General features: G+C 41.1%; 1 protein-coding gene across 1 annotated transcript in view; it reads right to left on the bottom strand.

The window, feature by feature from the left end:
- The window catches only part of OTC (ornithine transcarbamylase), a 69,430-nt gene extending 61,354 nt beyond the window's left edge, over window positions 1–8,076 (bottom strand). Inside the window, exon 1 of the mRNA XM_017854957.1 lies at window positions 7,837–8,076. Coding sequence (XP_017710446.1) covers window positions 7,837–7,916 — 80 coding nt within the window. The 5' untranslated portion in view covers window positions 7,917–8,076. The remainder of the gene's footprint in view (window positions 1–7,836) is intronic.
- Window positions 8,077–18,170: the final 10,094 nt, after the last annotated feature.

Genomic DNA, 18,170 nt, shown 5'->3' with positions numbered 1-18,170 from the left:
TTTTTTTTTTTTTTTAACGGAGTCTCACTCTGTCGCCCAGGCTGGAGCGCAGTGGAGCAATCTCAGCTCACCACAACCTCTGTCTCCTGGGTTCAAGCGATTCTCCTGCCTAAGCCTCCCAAGCAGTTGGATTACAGACGTCTGCCACCACGCTCAGCTAGTTTTTGTATTTTTTAGTAGAGATGGGGTTTTGTCATGTTGACCAGGCTGGTCTTGAACTCCTGACCTCAGGTGATCCGCCCACCTCAGCTTCCCAAAGTCACTTTTTATTTCTCTGCTGCACTTTCATACTGCACTGTCATTATCCATTTTTGTAAAATGTCCATGGGTTTGTCACTGGGAGAAAAGGAGGCAGCACAGCTATACTCTTTGCTGTCTGTATGCAAACTGTATGACAGATGCACAGTGACCAATCACCAACAGACTTTAAAAGAAGTGATGTAATTGGTCACTGATCATGATGTGCTGTGTATGTGTTATTTACATGGTGATTTGTGGACTGAAGAGTTAGCAATGAAGTTTTTGCTTTATGAATTACTTATAATTAATATGCCATGTTGACTGAAATTTGAACTGTGTTCGTAGTGGCCTAGTGTTATTAACTAAATTGTGGTAATTGAAATTTGTTCACGTTGGAATCTTGCAAAGGAAGGGCTGCCTGTACTCCAAAAGTTTTCCCATCACAGGACTCTGATATACCATTCCCTCTGTCCAGAACACTCTCTCCCCAGTTCTCAAAGCTGGCTCCTTCTCATTCTCAGGCTGTAAGCTTAAATATCACCTCCTAAGAGATTCCTTTCCTGACTCTACTGTCTAAGTAGTCTTCACTTTACTTTCATTTTGTTTGTAATACTTATCACAATTTTAACATACATTTATGTGTTTATTTATTGCTTACTTTTACTCTTCTCACTGGATTACATATGATCCACAAATAGCAGAGACCTTTCCTGTTTTATTCACTAATATATACCCAGTGCTTAGTACAGTGCTTGGAACATAGTAAGCATTCAATAAATATTTCTTAAGGAAATGAATAAATGATAGTAGGTCTTCAGGGCAAAAGTAAATCTATTTGTATAAGAAAGAATTCAGGCCAGGCGTGGTGGCTCACACCTGTAATCCCAATTTGGGAGGCCGAGGCGGGCGAATCACTTGAGGTCAGGAGTTCTAGACCAGCCTGGCCAACATGGTGAAACCCCATCTCTACTAAAAATACAAAAATTAGCCGGACGTGGTGGCAGGTACCTGTAATCCCAGCTGCTCCTTGGGAGGCTGGGGCAGGAACCTGGGAGGCAGAGGTTGCAGTAAGCTGAGATCGCGCCATTGCACTCTAGCCTGGGCGACAAGAGCGAAACTCCATCTCAAAAAAAAAAAAAAAAAAAAAATAGAAAGAAAGAATTAATTCCTAGCAGATTTCTGGGATGAATATTGAAAGATTTGTCATGATGGATTTTCAACATCCTGACCAAGTTCTGATGATAAGAAAAGACATAGGCCAGGTGCAGAGGAGAGAAAACAGTGCACTTTGATTATTCACAATGTCAAAACTTAAAATGAACGCCTTTTAAAAACATCACTTCAGCCGGGCGTGGTGGCTCCTGCCTGTAATACCAGCACTTTGGGAGGCTGAGGCGGGTGGATCACCTGATGGCAGGAGTTTGAGACCAGCCTGACCAATATGATGAAACCCCGTCTCTACTAAAAGTATAAAAATTAGCCGGGCGTGGTGGCAGGGGCCTGTAACCCCAGCTACTCGGGAGGCTGAGGCGGGAGAATCACTTGAACTCGGGAGGCGAAGGTTGCGGTGAGCTGAGATCGCACCATTGCACTCCAACCTGGGCGACAGAGCAAGACTTCATCTCAAAAAAAAGAAAAAAAAAAATTCCACCACAGCTTAGTGAGGGGAGGTTATGCTGTTTATACCACTGAAAAATCATTAGAGTAGTCACCACTTTTCTCAATTCCATCCAGGAGATGGGGCAGGAAATGTTAGCTTGGGAAAAGAGCTGTTTTCATAGATATCAAAACTAACCAGGACAATTTATCACTGGAAGGAAAGCAAATACAATGGTCCCAGTTTAAATTCCTATCCTGTTTACTCTCTCCTCATAGACCTCCCCTTGGCTCCAAAATGGAGTTGCCACACCTCTTTCCTAAGCTACATAAAATTAGAAGAGTTCCACAATTGTACCACATTAAGACAGTTCTGACACACGCCTCCTTTTTTTTTTTTTTTTTTTGGTCTGTATCAAGCATTTTCTTGCTTTGAGTGAAAAAGCCAAGCTTGAAGTAGCCAGGTAAGACTGCTGGCATCAGTGGCTATTAAGTTCCCCTAGAGACCTCATTCTTCAATAGGAGGCAGCCTGCTCTGGTTCACAAGCACCAGAACCAGGGCCAAATGCATTATTCGAGTCTCCTGTAAAATGCTTGCTTTTCTTGTACCAAAGTATACAAGAAGTAAATCAGAGTAAACAAGAAATCTCCTTGATACACCAGACATAAACCACATTATTATTCTTCAGCCTGCACATAAGAGGGAGGATACAATGTTGTGGCAAACAATGAGAAGCACGTACAAATATTCCATCAAAACTGTCACTGCAGTCTGGTCAGAGCCAGAACCCTTGAAAAAGGCAATACTAGTTCCTTATATTCATTTTATTCCTTTAAAATAATTACAGAGATTTTTTAACCCCAAATCACTGAATGCTAAGAAGCTAAGCCAAGGTAATAAGAGATCCTTCTATTAACTTTACCCAAATATCTTCCTAGCTACAAAATGGAAGAGTATTCACTACTGGCAGAATGAAGCCTTTCACTGCTAGTGTCTGCATTTTCCAGCTCTGGTAAACTAGGGGGTGGGAGATACTTGGACGTATTCCCTGGTATAATTGTATTTTATTGGAAGAGAAAGTGCTTGATTTGAGTACAATGTGGTCAGTCAGAAACTGATTTTGCCAGAGTAGGAAAAAATTCGGTGTTAAATGATACTCTGATCCCCATGGACAATTTGAGATAAAGACTTTAACTTCTGGAGATGTAAGAAGGGGCCAATGGGCCTTATGGCTGAGATTTTTATGTTTCTTTAACCTTGCATTAATGCAAGAGCTAAGGCATGTTTTCTTATGTATGCTTTTTTTTCTTTACTGAGATATTCTGACTGTACCTAAAAAAGGATATTAGGCAAAAGGGTAGATTGGCCAACTTGATCAATTTGAAGGGATCAAAGTAATACAAGCAGTGAAATGAAAAGAGCAGTGCCTTTAAATATTTGAATTGTAGTCCTAGTTCAGCCCAGACTTAGGAATAAACAATGGCCTCGGGAAGGTTATTTGCCATCTTGACCTTCAATTCTTCATCTGAAAATTTAAGAAAGTGAACGAAATCAGGGATTCTCTTTGTCTATGTCTTCCCCCACACTCATGAAGTTTATAAACTGGAGCCACGTGAATTTTCAGTGGCCTAATTTTAATTACATCCCTTTCTTTCCTTCTCAGAAAGGCATATTAGAAGGCATGCAAGAGAAAGGAGCTGTATTTTCACACACACAAAAAAACCTTGCAGTGATCCCACTGATGTGAAAAAAAACTCACCAATTATTTCCAAATTTATTCTTATTAACAATAACAATAATAATGTATTAATAAAAGTTTACTTGAAACCCTCCTCACCGTTGCCACATACCCATATGTGATATAAATTATTGATAGAGACAGGAGGCAACCAAGGGCCCCGACCCCGCAGCCCCAGCGAAACCCCACGTTCAAGCCTAAAACAACCTGTAGGCTGAAAAACAGAACTGCCTGTCCTGGATGAGACCCGCCCTTTCCCCTCACTCCCCCGACTGATTCTTTCTGAATAATGCCCACCTTCACACTGGGAGGACAGGGTGGGGCCTTGGGGAAGTTCACACTGCACCGTTTGGAGGTGGGAGGAGCCGGGCCTCTCCTGCTCCTGTGTGGTAACCTGGCATTCAGTCTGTGAGATGGGGGCCTATTAACAGGAACCCCTCTGGCTTTGCTGAGTTTTTTCCTTTTCACCCAATAAATTCCGCTCCCCCTCACCATTCAAAGTGTCTGTGAGTCTAACCTTTCCTGGTCGTGTGGCAAGAACTCAGTTTTTTCTACAACATTATTATTGATCACTGAATGACTAGTCGTTTCTAAGATACCTTAGATCATTAATAGTCTAAAATTGTGAAACTTCTCCTTATCTGAAAATTCAAGAATTCAGATAAAGGCTAACTTTCTGCAGACCTACTATTAAAGGTCTGGAAACCTGAAACTGTCAAAAATCAGTGGCTTATTTTATCTAAGTTAAATTACTAAATTACTAAAAATAAACTAGGAAACAAATTCCACTGTTGGCCACAGGAAAACATCATGACCTCGTTCAACTTTTTGGCCCATCTCGTATATGATTTTCGAAGTGAAGTAGTTTTTTTTTTTTTTTTGAGACAGAGTCCTTATTTGTCACCCAGGCTGGATTGCATTGGCTCGGCGATCTCCCGCTCACTGCAACCTCTGCCCCCAGGTTCAAGCGATTCTTCTGTTTCCAACTTCCTGAGCCTACGCTGGGACTACAGGTGCATGCCACCAGGCCCCACGCTTTTCGTGCTGTGTGTGTGTGCGTGTGTATTTGTATTAGAGACAGGTTTCGCCATGCTGGCCAAGACGGTCTCGAACATCCTGACCTCAGTGATCCACTCCACCCTGACCTCCCAAGAGTGTGGGAGTTACAGGCGTAAGCCACTGCGCCCCAGCTGAAGTGATATTGTTTAAAAGGCATCGTTTTAAGTTTTGACATTCGTGGAAATAATCAAAGTGCACCTGTTTTCCTCTCCTCTATGCGAGAACATGAATGTCTCTATAATGCACGTTGTCCTGGATGTCCAACGTGTGTATTGATGCATGTGTGAGAGACCGGGGGAACATGATGGATTATGAATCCCTTAGTACGGAGGTCTTGGAATGAAAGTACATGAGAACTCCATCACCTCTGGCTCCAATCCATAACCTCCCCACAGAATGGGTGGCTTAGCTTAAATATTCTCTGAAGAAATTTCTATTTGGTGAGAGGAAATGAACGCACTTCACTACAAATTAGTCTTTGCTGATAAAGAGATTTTGTTTTTTTTTTTAGGTGGGTCTAAAAAGCCTAAATCGGTTCCCCTAAAGTAGGGCAACAGATCACAGGACACCTCGCCTATTACCCAAACGACACAGCGCGTTGCAAGGCTTTAGAGCCTTTGTTTATCGACATGGAAAGGCCTGGTGGAATTGGGTGTTTTCAAATCAGTCTTGCCCGGTTCTGATCCTATCGATTTGTTAAAAAAAAATTTAACTGACTAAAAGTGATTGATCCAGGGGCTGTTGTGGATGGTTCAGCCTCATTTAAGCTATTGTTTTTATCATGTCCATGCGATAATGACTGCCTCACATTCCAAAACGCGATTCCTAATTTCTGTGGCACTATCAAACTCTAACCACATATTTCCTAATTCCTCTGGCGAGTAGTAAACTGCACGTGATATGTTGACAATAATAAGGGGCCCTCCACCCCTTTCCCAACGAGAATTGTGGGACGAAAAAAATAACTTGAATCCCTGTGAAAGGCTGAAATCACGAAAGTAAAAGAATACAGATAACAAGAGCAGAGTTGACAGGGCGTTTTTTTTCTGTTGTTTGAGGGCTTTGTCAAAGGGTTTGTAGGTCTTGGTGTGAGATGAGCAAACCTCTGAATTTATCTAGCTGACAGGTAAGTGCAACTAACCAATACCAGCTAGGAAAGAAGAATACCATATGCCTGCACGTGAGAATGCATGGTGGAAACCATGTCAAGCATTAGCTCATTTTCATAGAGATTCACGCTATTAGAGTTTCTAACCAACAGGGTGACTCCCGAGGCCTTTCACACTTTCTCAAATAGAAAGTTTGGATTGGGGATTTAAGCCATACATTGTTGTGCCAGCCCCCATGCACACTGTGAGAATAGCCACCAGGATTTTCCGGAAACGTAGTGTGGCTACTGGATATAGACAGTAGTATTTAGTAAATACAAAAAAAAAAAAAAAAGTCCAGCTTATTTTTGAAGAGGTTTACTTGCAAAATTTAATCCATAATATATTATTTTAAAAATCAATTATCACTATAATTGTCAAAGAACAGTATAAGTTTAAGTTCCAGGCTTTGGTTATTCATTCAGTTGGGTGTTTTCAACTCAGTGATGATTCCTTGTTAAAAACTATAGAATAAAATTTCATCATCTCTTTTATCTGATGTAACTCAGTGTAATGGAATACTAAAATAAATAATGAACATTGGTCTGTCACTTTTTAGGTTTCATATACATTATCTCACTGATTATCACTAGACTGTGAACTCATGTAGCTGGAGTGAAGTATGTTTTTACGTAATTTACCACTGTATCTCCAACTCCTTGATAGGGCATGGCACAAAGTAGATGTTCAATTAATATTTGTTGAATGAATGATTGAACTACCCTGTAATGTAGGTAGAACAGGTATTATCCTTTTTTCCATTTTATAGGTGAAACAACATTGCAGAAAAGTTTAGTGACTTGTTCAAGGCCATATAGCCAGCAAGGGTGGTGCTAGGCCTTGAACCTGGTTCTTTAGACTTTTCCCCAGGTTGTTATCTGATCTAACTCTGGCACTAATTGGTAAACTCCATAATCATTCTGGGCTTTTTTTTTTACCTTATACTTAAAACAAGAGAAGTGAAACAATTTCAATTGAATATTTGAGCTGTCTAAGAAATACAAATCACAATTCCTCCCAAAATAAAATAAGAGAGGGCATTATTTCATGGTTCTGAGGTCTCAAGTAGGTCTAATATTATGGACTTAATTTACAATATTATTTACAGTATCATTCTGACTTCTGAGAGCCTTATATTCACTAAAGAAGTAGTGCTAATGGTGGAGTCCAGAGAACCTAGAACTGTCAGCTGGTCCAGAGAAGGGATGCCCAGGGCCACTATCACAGGTCCACTTCCTAATAATAAAAGAAAACTTCAGACCAAAAGCTTCTTCCTTAAGGAAGTCAGGGAGGTTGCTTTAGGTTATAAAGAGGCTCTGAAGAAATTCTATTTCATTATTAACGTGAAACTGTTCTAGAAGCTTTCTGGTAGTGATGTCTCCACCTGATGGCCTTGTTTACCCAGCTAACTCATGTCCCCTGTTCCCTTCCCCTTTCCCTTCCCCACCGACACACCATGCCATCTTCAACCACATGCGCAATGGTTGTAAGCAGGATGTAAACTTTTATAATGAATTCATTGGAGACAGTCTGCTTTACACACGCCAGCAAGAATTTCAGGGATGGTTTTCAAACTTGCATTTTATTTAAAAATGTCATTATCCCCATCACATATAAAACTTCTTTGCAGCAGCTTTGTCAGTATTTATTAGTTGCTACTTGGAGTCTGTTTTTTCAAAGGAATGGATTAGTCTCAACACCTCAGAGTGATATATTGTTTTCTAGCAAGCCCAAATACAAGCTGAAGGCCCTGTGTAAATTACTTCCCCTAATTTCCTTCAGCCACTTGCTTGTTTAGAATGTACACAAAGGAAAGATGTCAAGAACGTTTAGTCTGTTATACCTTCCATGGGTGGCTTCCCCTACAGCACGCAGTGAAATCTGATTACAGAAGGACTGAGAAATGAAAGTTCCTCTGGAATTAGAGGCAGCTGTCTCAGATAAGAGTAAAGCAGAGTGTGGCACTACACTCTGCAGTAAAAGGCCTTACTGCAGAATATAATTTTATGCATCACCATGATTCCTAAATCAAACCCAAATCTCTGACCATCACTTACCGAAAATTTCGAACCACGAAGTTGTGACCATTTCTAAAAGCTGCATTGTTCAACAGGATCCTCAGATTAAACAGCATCTTCTTTTAATAGTGAAAAGGATGATTCTATGCTCTTGAAAACTCCACAGCAAGTTAGCCAGTGGGGCCACCTAAAACTAAGAAATGTGTTCAGTTGCAGTGAGGGGCAAAGGTAATATCAGCCTTCAGCTTCCTTATCAGAGTCCCCTGGTTAGAGATACTGCAGGGCAGGGTGCAGGAGCATTTGAACTTTATGCCAAACTCCACCACTGTGTGTGTGTGTTTTTTGTTTTTTTTTTTTTTTTTTTTTTGGGAAGAAATCCTGACTCTTTCATTGCCTGGCCTCCTCATTTTTCATAATATATTTATACTGTCACATGCATGTACAAAATCAATTGACAAGTACTCATTGAACATATAATATATGCAAGGCACTACAGTATTGGCTGCTGTGAAGATGCATAGAAGTAACTCACTTAGAAAATGCAAACTGGCACTGCAAAAACACAGATGTAGATGTGACAGCCCTGAGTAGTACTCTTCCCATTTATTTCACTTTTCTATCTCTAATTGCCAGTCTTTCTACAAAAACAAATAGAAGTGCCCTGGAAGCTATTTTGGGGGTACAAGAAGATAGAGAAGGTATAGTAAAAAATATCTCAGTCCTGGAGCTCCCTTTGTGCCTTGCACATAAGTCTTCAATAAAGAAATAATTGCTGGCCAGGCGTGGTGGCTCATGCCTATAATCCCAACATTTTGGGAGGCTGAGGCGGACGGATCACTTGAGCCCAGGAGTTTGAGACCAGCCTGGCCAACATAGTGAATCCCCGTCTCCACTAAAATACAAAATTAGCTAGGCGTGGTGGTGCACACCTGTAATCCCAGCTATTTGGGAGGCTGAGGCATGAGAGTTGCTTGAACCCGGAAGACAGAGGTTGCAGTGAGCCCAGATTGCACCACTGTACTCCAGCCTGGGTGACAGAGTGAGACTCTGTCTCAAAAAAAGACAGAAAGAAAAAGAAAAGAAATAGTTGCCTATTGATTCTAACAGGAGCCCACAGTCAGTACAAGTGGTAAGTGGGGATACCATATACTCCTCCCCTAGCAGCCTATTCAGATCACTAGGGGGCCATCTGCAACTTCACATTTATTCATTCATTTATCCTCAGTTATAAATCAGATGATTCAAAGTCAGTTCTGTATCAGATACCAGGCTACACTGAAGTTTCAGAGAGGAAAGATGACATCACCTTTGCAGAGTTCACAGTTCAGTAAAGGTAGTCTGATTTATAAACAAATATCCATAATACAAGCCTGTAGGAGAGGTCCAGACAACATTGTCCAGCTTCATCGAAGCGGGAACCCTCTAAGGTAGGAAGGGTAGGAGGAAGGAGAGGAGGGGTAGGGGTAGGGCTGCCTCTTCTGGTCAATTTATATGACTTTAGCAAACCCAAGTAAATATTTGCCAGAAGTTTGTGGGATACCAAAAGTGTTATTTAAAACCAACTATGGCCACCTCAGGAGCCGAGATGTTTGTGATGTCATAATTAATACTAGTAGACAAATAAATATTGACACCATTTCCTTCTACTTACAGAGAATGATGTGAGATGAAGTGAGGGGAAAGACTGACATTTCCAAACCTCTACCAAATCTTCCGTTCTGGAAAGGATATTCCAGGCAGAAGCAACTGCTTGCAAAGGCACAGAGGTGAGAAGGGAGAGAGTGACTTTGCAAACATAATAAAGCATCTCTGAAGAGGCAAACAAGGCCAGTTATTGAATAGATTTCAGAGAGCAAAAGTGCTCCACATAATAGAGGAGTGAAATAGAATGTTTGCATGGAGCCTGAGGGAGATGAGGCCAAACCACAGGCTAATATAAAGCCCATAGCTTGACCCCGTATCTTCACTGAACTGTGCTAGTCATACACACAACTCCTATTGGTAATGCTTGGGGAGAAATCAAGAAGTGTCTGCAGTTCCATGCTAGAGAGTAAAGGCAGCATTTTGAGATGCCAAAGCAATTCACAAACCCTCCTAGTGCTACGGATGCAGGAGCTCAAAGCCTGAGGGAACTAAGAAAAAGTTAAGACACCAATAACTCCCAGAGAAATTGGAAAAGGGGAGCTGCACCACAAGTGGGATGAAGTTAAAAGTGATTTCACTGAATCTCAAAAGGCAGGACATCTCAATGGACTTGCTGAGGGGTAGATTTCAACTACCCATCTTCTGCTGATTGTGTCATATGTGGAGTCTGTGTTACTTTACAGGTTTTAATGTTCATCCTCCGAATTCATCCAGGGGCTCTTGTTGACCCCATGATTCCTCTAATTCAATTTTTACTTTCTTGTTTGGCTACCTATCTAGTTCTCTTTGTTCACCTAGACTTTCATTCATCCAGTTTTCTCTGCCACCATCAACAATTGTGCAGCCATCATAAGCCAATCCTCTGTGCTGTGTGGGTTCTGAGAGACAGAGTGATAAAACAGGAATGATGAGTTCCTTCCAATATTCACCATTTGGAATGACTCCAGAATACAATTTCTGTCTCTGCTCTCTGACCCCAAACATCTTAACCAGGGGGAGGGGCTTTTTACCTGCTCCCTTGCTTCAAGCCACAGGAGACCTCCAGCTTGACTTGACCGTCATCCAACTTGTATCATCAGGGGGTGGGGATTAGATGGGATTCCTGAAAAAGGTGGCATTGATTTTTGATGAATTGCAAGAATCAGAAAATAGTCGGCCGGGCGCGGTGGCTCAAGCCTGTAATCCCAGCACTTTGGGAGGCCGAGACGGGCGGATCACCAGGTCAGGAGATCGAGACCATCCTGGCTAACACGGTGAAACCCCGTCTCTACTAAAAACTACAAAAAACTAGCCGGGCGAGTTGGCGGGTGCCTGTAGTCCCAGCTACCCAGGAGGCTGAGACAGGAGAATGGCGTGAACCCGGGAGGAGGAGCTTGCAGTGAGCTGAGATCCGGCCACAGCACTCCAGCCTGGGTGACAGAGCGAGACTCCGTCTCAAAAAAAAAAAAAAAAGAATCAGAAAATAGTCAAAACTGGAGGGAGCTACAAAAGATATTGTAGCAAAAAAAGGAACCTGTGAGTAGACCCAAAGGAAGGAACAAAGAGAGTGTGTAGGGTAACAACAAATGATACATAACTGGAAAAATACATTCCATCATTGGCCATTGAAATGAAGCCCCACCACCACCAAGCATGCTATGAAAACAAAAAACCATGAGTGTCTGTATCTTGTTTATATTCCCTTGGCATTGGGTCTTCCCCTACACACCTGCTGCTTCTTAATGCAAATACCCACTGCTGTTTTCTTGAGGATAAACTTCTCATATTCCTCACTCTTCGTGTGGGTGGCTTAGTCCATTTTGTGTTGCTGTAACAAAATACCACAGACTGGGTAATTTATAAAGAAAAGTTGATTTGGCTTACAGTTCTGGAGCTGGGAAGTCCAACAGAATGGTTCTGGCATCTGCAGAGGGCCTTTGTGCATTGCCGTCCCGTGGCAGAAGGTAGAAGGGCAAGAGAGGGTGAGAGTGACAGACAGAGAGGATTGAACTTGCTTTTATAACAACCTATTCTCTCGATAACAAACCCACTCCTGTGATAACCACATTAATCTATTCATGAGGACAGAGCCTTCATGTTCTAAACATCTCTTAACAGTCCCACCTCTTACTACCATCACAATGCCACGTAAATTTCAACATAAGCTTTTCAGGTGACATTCAAACCATAGCAGTGGCAACTATGAAGCATATTCTACATGCTCCCCAAAAGGTCCCCAGTGGAATTGAACCTCAATTGCCCACAGTAATAACCTGCTCATCAATCTACCCTGTATTAGCCACCTTCCCTTCCCTGTCTCATTTCCCTCACTACCCTACTAGTGCTTACTGGGACTACCTCCCAAATCAACTACTTGAACCCAAATCCCTTTCTTGGTGTCTGCTTCTATGGAAACTCAACTTTTGCCCAGATCTACCTTCTCAACAGTTTTGCAACACAGCTTCTTGTTCTTTTCCCCTTGGCCTCCCTATCTTTGAGTTGGTACCTAGGCTTTCTGTGTCAACAAGTTGGTCCCCAATACCATATTGCACCCTCACTCTCAAGTTTAGTCCCAGTTAGCCTGTAAACAGTGGTATGCTGGTAAATGTTTAACAACTAGCTCTTCAAACAAACAAAAAAATAAGCTCTGAATTGTAGCAGTCTGACTTGTAAGGTGTAAATATTCCCACCACAGCCAATTTCAAGCTACTAATGTGACATCACTGAACACAGAGTTGAAGAGAGAGGTATAAAAATAGTTCTTGTAAGCTACTGTGAGCTGGCTCCTGTATACCACTGCCTAGTACTCCCATCCAGAAAGGAGGATTGTCTCAAGGTTTGGAACGAAATATTGAAGCCAGATTGCTGAGGGCCTTGAAAGACAGATTATAGAGTTGAGAATTTAATCTGTAGTCAAAGGAAGATTATTAAAGTTTTGGAGCTGAGGCAGACAAGAAGACATATGTCATTATTTGCATTGGGTTTTGAAACCATTAACCTGGGGCCATTGTGTGAGAAGTACAGTATGAAGAAAATAGAGGCAAAGAGACAAAGAGGTTATTGTGTGACAAATATAAGGCCTGGACACATATTAGAGCTGTGGAAATAGAAAACAGGAGATGGATGCAAGAGAGATTTAGAAATTAGAATTTGCCCATCAGGAAAATTGATTGGATGTTGAGAGAAGGGAGATGAAGAAGCTAATCAGATGCTAGGATTTCACATTTATCCTATTACTGAGAATAAAATTCCAAATAGCCAAATGTTGCTATTGGGGATATAAAGAATGTTAGTTCTCTGACATTTTGAGCTTTTAAGTATCTGTATAAACTTGAAATATTTCTTTGAAATTGCCAGTGTGCTTCCCTAGTGAAATCCAAGCACTGAAGAGGGAATCAATGTGATATAAAGGAAAGAATGATGGGAATGATGTTTGAAGATCAAATGTGACCTCTGGCTCAGTCACTCGCTCATGGTGAATTTGGCTAAGTCATTCAGTACCCTCAGAGTCCTCACCTGTCCTACTAAATAAAATGAGTTATTATAGCACTGTGGGAATTTTAACATGCTAATCAAACATGAGGTATAGTGTCTAAGAGCCAGGGCATAGATAGTTATTGTCAAAAAAATACTACAAATGTGAGATCCATACAAAAAAGACAGATGGCGATTATTGCAGTGCGAAGTTTTGATTTGTTTCAGAGTGTTACTAGTTACATAAATAATTTTTATAGCTGGTTGCCTAGAATCTTTAAGATCCTAAGAAGCCACAGCATTTGCATGCAGTACACACTAGTTAAGTCTTCGAGTTCTGTGGGATTGTTGCTGGTGAGCTATTTTCCACTGGATATGGACAAAGAAGCTTGTATCCTTGTCTGAGACCAGTAGCCACCCTATGACAATGAGGGGAGGTAGCCTTAGAAGGAAGCTGTGGTTGACTGAGTGGAAGAAGGAGGGAGTCTTAGTCATTTAGGACATCACTGAGTTGCAAAATTAACCAGCCTCATGAGCCTCCCTACCACTTGCCACTTCATTATGTGAAATAGCAAATGTCCTTATAGAAGGACAATCCCTCTGAATTGGGGTTTTCGTTACTTGCAATCAAATCCATGCTAACTAATACACAATTTGGCTTAGGTATTTGAAGTTTTGTTTCTCATGTAACAACAGAAAAAAATAATGTTTTAGAAGTGGATTCTAGTTCAGAACCTATTTATTGGTTGAATAACCTTGGGGAAGTCAGTTTCCTTATCTGGAAATGGAAACCAATACTCTCTTACAATTTTTCTTTTGTTAAATGAATGTACTTGATATGTTTTGTTATTTAAAAAATGCTTACATTAGTATATAATAAACTTAATGTTTTTTAGCCTAGAGTGCTATGAGTTGTAATACATGTGTAGATTTGTATAACCACCACCACAATCAGAATACAGAATGGTTGTATCACTCCAGAAAACTCCCTTTTAAATTCCTTTGTAATCACATCCTCTTCTTTTCCAATCCCTGGTATACTCCTCCTGTCTCCCTTATAGTTTTGCCTTTTCCAGAATGTGACGTAATCGGAACCGTAAACTATGTAGTATTTTTGGACTTGCTCCTTAGCATAATGTCTTTGAGATTTACCCATGTTGTTGTATCACTAATAAGTTCCATTTTATTGTTGAGTAGTATTCCATTGTATCAATACATCATAGTTTATTTATCCATTCCCTCATTAAAGGACAATTGAGTTGTTTCCTGCTTGAGGAGTTTGTAAATAGAACAACTACAAACATTTGCATATAGGTTTTTGTGTGAATGTTCTATTTATTTAGGGTAACCAGGAGTAGAATAGCTGTATGTCTGGTAGTCATATGTTTAACTGTTGAAGAAACTGTCACGTGGTTTTGCAGAGTCAGTAGAGCATTTTGCAATCTCAGCAGTAATGCATGAGAGGTCCGTTTGTTCCACAACCTTTCCAGCACTTGGTATTGCAAATATTTTTCACTGTCACCCTAACAGTTATGTAGTACAAATTGTGGTTTTAATTCTCATTTCCCTAAAGGCTAATGATGTTGAGCATCTTTTCATGTCCTATTTGTCATCCATTTATCTTTCTTGGTAAAATATCTGTTAAATATTTTGCCTACCTTTTTTTTCTTTTATAGATAGAGTCTTACTATGTCACCCATGCTAGAATGCAATTGAAACCACCTTTGAAAATGATGACTGAGATAGTGAAAGAGATCTAACTTAACCGAGTCCATCTTGCTTCTAACCTCCAAGCTGTCCTTGTTCATTCCTGGGCAGAGGCTGAACTAACTTTGAGAGGAACTTAGTTCATAGTTCATAGCTTAAACAAAGACGATAACGGTCCTTTCCCAAAGCAGACCGCCTTCCTGCCTGGGGACTAGATTGCCTTTGTAGTAGAAATTATGGTTTAGGGTCGGTCACGGTGGCTCATGCCTGTAATCCCAGCACTTTGGGAGGCCAAGGTGGGCAGATCGCTTAAGGTCAGGAGTTCGAGACCAGCCTGGCCAACATGGTGAAACACTGTCTCTATTAAAAATGCAAAAATTAGCCAGATGTTGTGGCACACACCTGTAATCCCAGCTACTCGGAAAGCTGAGGCAGGAGAATCACTGGAACCCAGGAGGTGGAGGTTGCAGTGAGCTGAGTTTGCACCACTGCACTCCAGCCTGAGTGACAGAAAAAGACTGCGCCTCCAAAAAAAAAAAAATTATGGTTTAGGAGTCATGCAGCTGGAGGCTACAAGATTCTGACCCTCCCTAAACTGCTCCTAAAATCAGTGCTTGGGGTATCAGTGCTGCACTTGATGGATCAGCTGGCACCACCAGGTCGATAAACTGGCTCATCTGATCTGATGGCTCTCGTTAGTCCTACAAAGGAAGTCTAGTCCCCAGGCAGGGAGGAGGTTGCTTTGGGAAAGGGGTGTTACCGTCTTTGTTTAAATCAAAAACTATAAAGTAAGTTTCTCCCAAAATTAGTTCAGCCTATGCTCAGGAAGGAACAAGGACAGTTTGAAGGTTAGAAGCCAGATGGATCAGTCAAGTTAGATCTCTTTCACTGTCTGTCATAATTTTGCAAAGACGGTTTCACAATGGTGTGATCATAGATCACTGTAACCTTGACCTCCTGGGCTCAAGCGATCCTCCAGCCTCAGCCTCCCAAATAGCTAGGAGTATAGGTGTGTGCCACCACACCAAACTAAATTTTTTGGTGGGTGTAGAGTCTCACTATGTTGCCCAGGCTTGTCTCACATTCCTGGTCTTGAACAATCCTCCAGCCTTAGACTCCCAAAACACTGGGATTACAAGTGTGAGCCACTGAGACTGCCTGACCCCATTCTTCTTCTCCTTCTTCTTTTTTTTTTTTTACTTGAATTGTTTGTTTTCTTAATGTTTAGTTTTGAATGTTCTACGTATATATTCCGGATACAACACTTTTATTGGATATGTAACTTGCAAATCATTTTCCCAGTCTGTTGCTTGTCTTCTCAGCCTCCTGACTATGTTTTTCACAAAGCAAAATTTTCAAATTTTGATCAAGTTCAATTTACTATTTGTTTCCTTTCTCCGGATCATGCTGTTGAACTCCTTGCATAACCCAGGGTAACAAAGATTCTCTCCCTATGTCTTCTGAAAGTGCTGTAGCCTTATATTTTCCATTCAGATCTATGATCCATTATGAGTTTTGTCTAAGGCTTGAGGTTGAGATTGAGGTTTTTGTTTTCCACATATGGATGCCCAATTTCTCTTTTCTTAAGAGTCCTCTATGTCCCAGGTCATATCTAATGTGCTGAAGGACCTAAAAATCTTCATGTGTTAATATTCTAATATTCCCAGAATGTTTTAGAAGCTGTAAAGCTCTGCTCTGTTGTGAAACTGTATTGTTTTGTGGCTTGGACTTGTGTGGAAAATGGCAATAAGAAATAAATTAGAATTATTATAGTAAAGGAAATCATCTATCAGCTGGCTCCTTTTTTTCTCTCCACGTGCATATATATATATAAATCAGGAGCTCTTTTGCTGAGAGAATCTGAGAATTACTTTATTTTCCATTTTTTATGTGGTTTTTTTTTTTTTTTTTTTTTTTTTTTTTTTGAGACAGAGTCTCACTCTGTCACCCAGGCTGGAGGGCAGTGGCACAACCTCAGCTCACGGCAACCTCCGCCTCCTGGGTTCAAGCGATCTGAGAGTTACTTTCTAATTAACAGATGGTAATGGTAATGGTAGTTTGTCTAAAAGTACTGATTCAAGGGTGTTTTCTTGCTATATCACCACTAGGTATTTATTCAAACAGGCAGGCCCTAGGGGAAATTGTGAAATCAGTGAAGATTATCTCACCCCCTCTCCATCCCTTTTCCTGCCATACTCTTTCAATTGAGGCATTTGAAGAAGGTAGACAGGGTCCCTCATAAAGACTAAAATTCTGAACAGAGTGTGAAATGCCAATCATCAAATTCAAGTATAATCTCGCTTCTCTCTTGTCATATAGACTACATTTCCATTGAAATCATTCTTCTGTTAATCATTTGCCCTGGAGGTTATTGATTTTAAGCAGAATCCAGAATTTTTCGAGCTTAGATATGGGCAAAATCTCAAGTTTCCATACCTGGTTCTTCTTATTTTGTGATCTGGTAAATTTCTGCATAGAAGACAAGATTAGGAAAAGCACAAGACAATTTATGAGGTAAGAAAGGGGTAAACAAATATGGTTAATGACCCAACCTTGTGTCAGAGGCAGTTGAAATGCAAAGGGCGAGGATGCCCTTTTATCTCTTCAAGTTCCCACACAGAATCCTAAAGCTATCTCTTCTCCCATAGGCTGATTCCAATTCCTCCCCATTGGAAGTTCAGAGGTCAAACTGCATAAAGGAGATTTGTTAGCAGACTGAAAGCTATCAGGCACTGAGCAAACAGGGAAATCACAGAGGTTCAAAGTTCACCAGTGTCTCAACAATCAGCCCTAATGCTCCCTGTGACTACCAGACACTCCCAGGGCCTGAGTGATGGGGACCCCATGAGATCACTTTCATTGCTTTCTACTACCAGGGCTTCATCCAGGAACACTGTCTCAGTAATAATTTTCATGGCAATATTCTCCCCTTGAACCCAGGAGACATGTCTTGGATGGCTTCAAAAGTCACTGCTTGGTGAATGCCTTCTCGGCCCATTTCTAGTTTTTGGTGAAACTTGAAACCATCTTTGTAGTTGGTGCCTCTCTCCAGACCCTACTTGGGAAGTGCTCTTGACCTGCTCTTGATTGCTTTATTGGGCTATATCTACTAAGCAGGGGCTCTGCCCTCATCTTAAGCTAACGATTAAACACAGCCTTCTTCTCTCAAGGCTGCTCCACTGGTAACAACTCTGTGGCCTGTAAAGATGGAACCTATTTAGGGTCTGGAAGATAGACCATGGGAATCTTGTCTTCAAGATTCAAGAGAAACAAGCCCTTTTCATGGGGCTTTGTTGAATATTTGGAGCCTGGGTCATGGGTGCTACATATTCACCATTATTGATTTATTCCTCCAGAATTTTTCAACTGGAGTTCACCATTTCTTTCAGGGAACTAAGGAGTTCATGGATTTCCAGGTCACCTTCATTGTTATGCAATGTATTGCCATTAAGAAGTAAGCAAATCACCTGGCATGCAGTACTAGCAGCTCCTACTCATAGCTTTGTTGTGAGGATTAAATGTAATAACGGATATAGAGTACTGTAGTACAGTACCCAGCTCAGTGT

The sequence above is a fragment of the Rhinopithecus bieti genome, unplaced genomic scaffold, assembly GCF_001698545.2.
Source record: "Rhinopithecus bieti isolate Rb0 unplaced genomic scaffold, ASM169854v2 scaffold_40017, whole genome shotgun sequence".
In the NCBI taxonomy this organism is placed as follows: Eukaryota; Metazoa; Chordata; class Mammalia; order Primates; family Cercopithecidae; genus Rhinopithecus; species Rhinopithecus bieti.
This window is presented reverse-complemented; position numbering and strand designations above follow the sequence as displayed.